This window comes from Myotis brandtii, unplaced genomic scaffold (assembly GCF_000412655.1).
Source record: "Myotis brandtii unplaced genomic scaffold, ASM41265v1 scaffold521, whole genome shotgun sequence".
In the NCBI taxonomy this organism is placed as follows: domain Eukaryota; kingdom Metazoa; phylum Chordata; class Mammalia; order Chiroptera; family Vespertilionidae; genus Myotis; species Myotis brandtii.
Window position 1 is genome coordinate 259,344 of NW_005369870.1, and position 8,555 is coordinate 267,898.

Below are 8,555 nucleotides of genomic sequence, written 5' to 3' on the forward strand. Positions count from 1 at the left end.
CCTTCTGATTTTAAAATAAAAACACCAAACTTCCAAATCCTCTCATCCCTTCCTGAAAATCCAGGTGGTGGAATGGGTGGCATGAACAGTGTGACTGGAGGAATGGGGATGGGACTGGATCGGATGAGCTCCAGCTTTGATAGAATGGGACCAGGTATAGGAGCAATACTGGAAAGAAGCATCGATATGGATCGAGGATTCCTATCAGGTCCCATGGGAAGCGGAATGAGAGACAGAATAGGCTCCAAAGGCAACCAGATATTTGTCAGAAATGTAAGCAACTAAATATAAAGGATACTTAAAATTATTTTGTGCCTTGTATATCTGTTACTAATACCTTTTTTCATTCTAGCTGCCTTTTGACTTGACTTGGCAGAAACTAAAAGAAAAATTCAGTCAGTGTGGTAAGTATGCCAATGACTGCAGTATGTTGGTAGTGATTATGGAGGAAAAAGTGATTTTAAACTTTTAAAGACTGTGTTTAGACCTTTACTTGTCCAGATACTTACTCCTGGGTAATCTAATTTCACTTCAAATAAATAAATAATTTTGCTTTACTCTGACTTAGAGTACAAATTACTACTAAATAACATGATTTAGAGTAGAACTTGTCATTGTCTCCTGTGGATAAAGAAAATGCTTGATTTAATACCTGATTATTAAAAGGTTGCTATATCATGATTGTTCACATTTAAAAAGATTTTTTATTGGGGAAATACTAATGAATGGTATATTTGTTTTCTTATTTATAGTATGTCACAGTACAATGTCAGCATGACCCAATGAAATGCTGTGACATTTAAATGATATGGAATTATTAATAGATGACCCATTCTATAAAACTTATTGCCTACTTAGCTAATAACACAGAACCCACTGTCTGGATCTCCTAGACCAGTGATGGCGAACCTATGACACGCGTGTCAGAGGTGACACGCGGACTCATTTTTTTGGTTGACTTTTCTTTGTTAAATGGCATTTAAATATGTAAAATAAATATCAAAAATATAAATCTTTGTTTTACTATGGTTGCAAATATAAAAAAATTTCTATATGTGACACGGCACCAGAGTTAAGTTAGGATTTTTCAAAATGCTGACATGCCGAGCTCAAAAGGTTCGCCAACACTGTCCTAGACATAGGTATATTCTGGTGGCCTTTCTAATTCTTTTATAAACTGTTCTTGGATATAATGATACTACCTATGCAACTTAATATGTTCATTAGGTCTGTAGATTACATGGTTTAGTACTTTTAAAAGAGGGCCTTCTGTGTGTGTGTGTGATTAGAGAATTAGTGTGAGTAGAACAAAGTAACAGATTTTCTTGCTAGTATTTTTCTGTTATTGGGTGGTGTCCTAGAGACTGTAATCACAATAGTAAGCTATACAGTTGGCATATAATGATGAAAAGGGGCTAACCATGGTACATTCAGCCTTTGAGAGTTAATGAAAAGTTAATAGAGTATTTGGAATATATAATTTTTTGAGATCTTAAAGGGGATGAGTTTAATGTTCTCCCACGAAAGTAGCCTGTGTAGCCACTTACCACAAAGTGATAGATCATTTATGAACAAACTGCTCATTGTGGAATCTATTACTAGGGATCCAGTGCACGAATTTGTGCACCTTGAAAGAAACTGTGGGGCCGTGAGGCTGCGGTGGGCACAGGGGTAGGTCTTGGCCCATCCTCCACACCCCCGCCTGGTGTGTGGAGCGATTGGGGCCAGCGCCAGCAGTGAGTGCAAGCGGTGGCTGTTGCCCCAATCACCCCTCAGAAGCAGGGGGAAGTGGAGAAGCCCTCAGGGACGATTGGGGATGGCAACCGCGGCTAGCACCTGCTAACGGCGCTGAGCGATTGGGACCAGCACCAGCAGTGGGTGTGAGCAGCTGCTCCGGCACTGGCGCTGGTAGCAGGTGTGAGAGGCGATTGCCGGCCCGATCGCTGCTCAGGAGCAGGGATGGGTGGAGAAGCCCTGAGGGGTGATCGGGGCCAGCAGCCGCCACTTGCACCCACTGATGGCACCGAGCGATCAGGGCTGGTGCCGGCAGCGGGTGCAAATAGCAGCTTTGCTGCCAGCAGTGGGTGCGAGCGGGGCTGGTGCTGGCAGCAGGTGCAATCGCCAGGAAGGACCATGGCACTCGGGAGCAAAGAATTTTCAGTAACCACCAGAGGCTCGCTCCGATGACAGCAACTGGCGCCCTGCCTTGGTCTGGCGCCCCCACTCACCTGCTCCACCATCCCGCTACGGCCCATGCCTACCATGTTCCACGCTCTGCCCCTTGGTGGTCAGCGCATGTCATAGCGACCAGTTGTTTGGTGGTTCTGCGTTTAGTCTATTTGCATATTAGCCTTTTATTATTGTAGGATGTTTTCAGAGTACTTTATACCTAACTCTACTGTGATAATCTGTTCACATGTTCTCTTCCCTCCTAGGCAGAGGCTTTTGAAGGCTAGAACTCTCTTTTTTTTCCTGGTACCTTTCATTGCCTCAATACATATAGTAAGAGTTTATTAAATGTTTTTAAGTTAGTTAAATATTCTGAGCAAATCTTTGTCTATTTAGTTACTCATTTATCAAATCTACTAATACTATATTTTTGGCAGTTTGTTGTAATTAGTATTTGAAAAGGCAAACAAAATAATGAATTATGTTCACCTTCAAAGAACATTCAGTTCTAGTCCATTTAAGATGTACTTTAGGCTTCCTTTCTGATCATCTTTTAAAAATATTTAAAGAAGAGAAACTAAACTTTTTTTTTAATAAAGAAAAATTGTTGGAAATGAGTCAACTAGTAAATAGTCCCTACTAACAGAAGGCAGACTTATGAAGTTGTTTTGAGGTGCTGGTAGTCTTTGCAGGAGTAAGAAGACCTATCAGAATGAGTAAGCAACATCTGGCCATGAGTCTTATAGATTACAGAGGAATGAACATGCTAGGGCCTTAACTGAAGTATATCAAATGAGGAGCAATGACAGTAGGTATAGATAATCTCTGTTGTAATTTGAGTGAGAAAAAACAATCTCCAAGTGAGATATGACATTATTTAAAGAAATAGAAATGAGCCCTAGCTGGTTTGGCTCAGTGGATAGAGCACAGGCCTGGGGACTGAAGGGTTCCGGGTTCAATTCCATTTAAGGGCACATGCCCAGGTTACAGGCTCAATCCTCAGTACGGGGTGTGCAGGAGGCAGCCTATCAGTGATTCTCTCCCATCATTGATGTTTCTGTCCCTCTGCCTTCCTCTCTGAAATCAATAAAAAATATTTTTTTAAAAAGTAAAAATTAAACAAGATAAAGAACAAAATGGAGCAAACAAATAACAATCAAAATGTGACCAATATTGAGTTGACTGTTCTTTATCCTATTTAGGCAGATTTCCTTTGATGTCAGGTATGAGCAAAGCTTAAAGCAAACTTAAAGTTTTTTTGGTGGGCTTCTACCTGAAGTGGTATTGTTTTGACCAAAAGACATCAGCAATTAAAACACATTTTCTGAAAGGAAAAATTAGTACCCAAATCTACATTTATAAAATTTGTACAGCATTTTTGGCAATAAAAAAACCAGTTAAATTATTATTCTTTACTTTGTTATTTTAGCTCTATTCTTCTGTCCCTTTTGATTAGTCTATAGTTATATCATGAGAGCAATGGTTTTTATTTTTCTTCTCAATTCTAATTGTAAAACCTGACTTTTAGATTTATATTAAGATAATACCATACTTAAATAATTTCCTAACATCTTTCTGTTTTTAATCTTGAATTGCATTGATGGGAACAAAACTAAGTTTTATAGTAATACAGAATTAAGTGTCCATCTATCAACAACTGTGGAAATTACCTGGCTTGTATGAACTGAACCATCCATTTTCCTGCTACATCACTTTGTTTTTAAATCTTAAGAGCTTTTCTTTTTTACTTTGGGAAGTTTCTTTGTAACCTGCTTCAAGCCAGCAATAGACTGTTGCAGTAAAAGGCAGGTATGTTTTTTCCCCCCTACTGTGCCCAAGGCACATAAGTATATTCTCCTGGTTGCTTCCTAGTAAGCATCTAGTGGTACTCCATGTATCTCCCCCAGACATTATCTGTTAGTAAATGGCACACTAGCAGGCCCTCTGCTTATTACATTTCTATAGTGGTTAATTGTCCTTGATGGAGCAATTACAAAGTTTAAGAAATGTTGTACTTTGGGTTATATTACCCTCAATACAACGTTTTCTCAGCCTTTATATTTCAGGAAAAAAGGTGTTCACATATTCCCAAATATATAAAAAAAAAGTAATAACAGTATAGTAAAATAGGTCTCTTTTATCCTGCCTTATATAATTCCTCAGTGACATTTTAAATAAATTAACTGACCCATTCAGAGTTGGACTCCATTATTAGTTCAGGTTGTGCTAATGAAGTCAAATGGGCATAGTCTTAAGTTTGCTCTGTTTTTGTCTATACCCTTTTAACTGTACTCTGGCCTTCTGGCTTAGTTTGATGCAGGGCCATAGCATTTTAGAACTGCAGTGCCCGTTCTTAGTTAATACTGTTATAAACTATGTAAACAAATATAGCTTTTTCCCCACAGATTTCTATTATGTAGTTTTCTACCTGAGTATGGTTATTAATTGCATAGGAAATGGGGACTTGATAGATTTTATTTACTAAAAGCACATGCTTCAAGCATGAATTGTGGACTTTGACTCTAGAAGAACTCAACAGTAAAAATAATATATGAGGAACATTTATTGGGATATAGGCATTTATTTGTAAAGAAACACTAAAAACTTTGAGGTTTTTTGGATATCTTATGTCATAATTCTTTTTTTAAAAAAAATATATTTTTTATTGATTTTTTTACAGAGAGGAAGGGAGAGGAATAGAGAGTTAGAAACATCGATGAGAGAGAAACATCATCAGCTGCCTCCTGCACACTCCCCACTGGGGATGTGCCTGCAACCAAGGTACATGTCCCTGACAGGAATCGAACCTGGGACCCTTGAGTTCGCAGGCTGACGCTCTATCCACTGAGCCAAACCGGTTAGGGCGTCATAATTATTTCTTGTAGAATATCTGATTTTACATTTTTTTCTCCTGTGGTTATGTTACAGCTTTGCTTTAGACATAGATTTCATTGAATCATGTATTTATGTATTTAGCTTAATTTGGTCTACTTTTAAATATGCTTTTACATAAGCATTTCCCAAATTATACACCACAAGAAATTAATAGGCTAGGTTAAATGAAGTAGAAAGTTTTCTTTTACTGAAGGATAAGTCATTTTTATAACTAGTAAAAATGTAACAGCAATACATTTGATTATTCTGTGATCCCAATTTCTCATTGCATACTATTTTGTCCTATACATTTGCTAAAATAGTCCTGTTTTTGTTTTTCTTGGAATCATACAAGATATTTGTAGATATTTAAGTTACTAAAGGAAGTCCTCAGAGAATGTAAAAGTCAGAGAGGTCTAATTTTAATCAGTTATTTGAAACTCATTTTTTTTTCTCCTTAAATATTTATCTTAAGACAAGAAAATACCTCAATTAATGTTTTTATGGGATTAAGAAGAAACTTAGCAGACAGTTCCTTATAGTTCTGTGCCTACTGGGATTTATGGAACAGTCTATCTGTGAAACAAGTATCTATAGGCCACTTTCTATATAGCCTGAATGTCAAGTACCTTAGCTAAGAGACCATGTGAGGTCAGCAGTTTGGGTATCTAACTAATCTCTAAACCAAGTTTCAAGTATTTTTGCTAAGAGACCGATTATATGAAGTCAGCAGTTTGGGGATCTGAGTGATGATCACTAAACCAAGACATAAATTAAAGGGGAGGGGGAAGCAAAACTTGTCCTGAAAGATTGAGATAGATTTTGCAAGAGATAATTATATATTTTCCTTTGAAGTTTTAAACATTTCTTGCTTGAGTGAACCTTACTATTGCTAATAAACCTATGGTGGGATACTTATATTAAGAAAAACCCTACATTTTTAGGTAAAGTTAGAATGATGAAAACTTAATTAATTGTAAAAGCCTTAGAAAATTAATCTGAAGATTTAACATAAAAAATAAAATTTTTTGTTTTAAGTAGTTCTCTTTAAAATCAATGTAAAGTGCTGCCATTTACCAAGGTATACTTCTTTAATTAAAGTCGCTTTCTTCAAGTTCCCAGCATTCAAGATATTAAGAGGACTCTGGAAATTGCTTTGTATCTATGTTAAAGTTTTTAAAAATAAATTTTCCAGTTTCATTTTACTATGTTAATTAGAAAATGGGATTTCTCTCTCTGTGTGTATATTTTCATGTGTGTATATTTTTAACCATTTATAGAGTAAATATTGTTTGGGTCTATTTTAACCATTATAACTTCTCTAAGGTTTAGTCTGTTTTATAACTTTCAGAACACAGTTAAAGACTTCCTGCTCTGGTTTATAAAATCATGGTTTTGGCTCAACATGACATTTATTAACGTGGACATTTAGTTAGTTTTGAGTGAATGAGTAATTGACTCTCAGTTTTAAAAAATAAAGTTATTGTGGGGGGGGCGAGGGTGGATGAAAAAACAGTAGGAAAGTACTCCAGGATGTTGCAGAAAAGAATCAATCAGATCAATATTTAAAAAGAAGGGGAAGAAAACACCTTACTGGTGCATTGAGATTAAAAGTTGTTCCCATTGCCTGAAAAGAGCTGAAATTTTTTGCTAAGCCCTTTGCTTTTACCTCCCTCCTCCTTCGCCCTTAACAGAACTAAATCTGAACTAAATATGCCTGGCTCTGATTTTGTTGCCAGACTAAAACTAGCCCATAGTGATCTGGCAACTACAGTATTCAAGGGTAGGGAAATATTATGGTAAGTAGTCACACACATCACACTTAAATCTTTGTGGATCGAGCGATCATACATCCCAGGTTGCTTGGGGATAGTCTCACTTTACATGTGTTATATACTCTCTAGTGTTCTGGTTTGGATGATAGATCTTTATGGCCACTTTGTATTTTGATAAATTATAATTTACTTCAAATTCCAGTCTCTAGAGTCAGCAATGACACTAACTGTATGGAATAATTGTCTAGTTTTCTTCCTCTTTCTGGAAACTCCTCTGAGGTTCTTCTTTGTGCTCTTACCATAACTGTTTTTACCTTTATTGATTTAAATCTGCAGTGTCTCTTCTATGCCTATTTCTATATATATTTGGTGCCATTCTTACGCTTGGAGTTCAGAATGTGATACTGAGTAAATGACTTTGCCACTGTGGTTGAAAAGCAGAATTAGCGGGGCCCTTCGTGACCTGGTAAAAATTAAATTTCTGGGCAGTTGCTATTATTTTCAGGGATCAAAAAGTTGAAATGGAGGGTAAAGGGTAAGGGAAAGGAGATTGGGCAGAAAGGAATAATTTTGTCTAAATAGTTTTGTTTAAATTTGTGGTTTGTCGCCCAGCTGGCATGGCTCAGTGGTTGAGCATCAACCTATGAACTAGGAGGTCACTGTTTGATTCCTGGTCAGGACACATGCCCAGATTGTGGGCTCAATCCCCAGTAGGGGTCCTGCTGCAGGAGGCTGTTCAATGATTCTCTCTTCTCATTGATGTTTCTATCTCTCCCTCTCCCTTTCTGAAATCAATAAAAATATATTTTTAAAAAATAAATAAATTTGTGGTTTGTCATTGGGCATAGTGACTTGGTGGCATTTTGTGCTAGATTTTACTTCTGAAACTAAGGATTTAACATAAAAATATTTTTTTATTTTAATAAAATATTAAATCCTAAGCAAATTTATTTTTAGTCCAATTTTGCATATTCTAACCTATAGATATTTATTACTTTATGTGAGTTCCATTATATTCAGAATATAAAGTGATGTGAATAATGCTTATGTTATTTTAAAATCATTAATGTTAATGTTTCTAGTCAAGTTACATATCACTTCATTGGCACTGAAAAATTTCAAACCTGTGTAGTTAAATATGGAACCTGTTTTAACTTGGCGAGTAATTCTATAATTTTTCTTATACAGGTCATGTAATGTTTGCAGAAATAAAAATGGAGAATGGAAAGTCAAAAGGCTGTGGAACAGTCAGATTTGACTCCCCAGAATCCGCTGAGAAAGCCTGCAGAATAATGAATGGCATAAAAATCAGTGGTAGAGAAATTGATGTTCGCTTGGATCGTAATGCATAATTTCAAACCACGGTTGGAACATTCTTACATCTGTTTTGCTGAATCTCCTAGTAAAAGTCATTTTTAAGTAATACTGTATGCTTACAAACGTTGTAAAAATGAACTTTTAAAACTCCCACCAGCTTTTAACAGTATAGTGTTAAATATACTGTGATTTTTGTTATCTCAAGTTTGGGTTTTTAAAGACAGCAAATCTGGTCATTCAGTTTAAATGAATGGTTATACTGTTTTTTAATGAAATAAGCCATTTCCATGTTATTTTCAGTACTACATTGTGGGGTTTGTTCAAGTTTCTCCAGCTTTTATCAGCTTATTTATTGTAAGTTAAAACAGATGTTTTTTTTCAAAACTTCTGTTATCTATATGTAATTGTTCTTGATAAGAA

At 36.2% G+C, this 8,555-nt stretch overlaps 1 protein-coding gene across 1 annotated transcript in view; it reads left to right on the forward strand.

Moving 5' to 3' along the window:
* The window catches only part of MYEF2 (myelin expression factor 2), a 36,469-nt gene extending 28,049 nt beyond the window's left edge, over positions 1-8,420 (forward strand). Inside the window, 3 exon segments of the mRNA XM_014548787.1 lie at positions 65-273; positions 353-404; positions 8,007-8,420. Coding sequence (XP_014404273.1) covers positions 65-273; positions 353-404; positions 8,007-8,170 — 425 coding nt within the window. The 3' untranslated portion in view covers positions 8,171-8,420.
* The last annotated feature ends 135 nt before the right edge of the window (positions 8,421-8,555 follow it).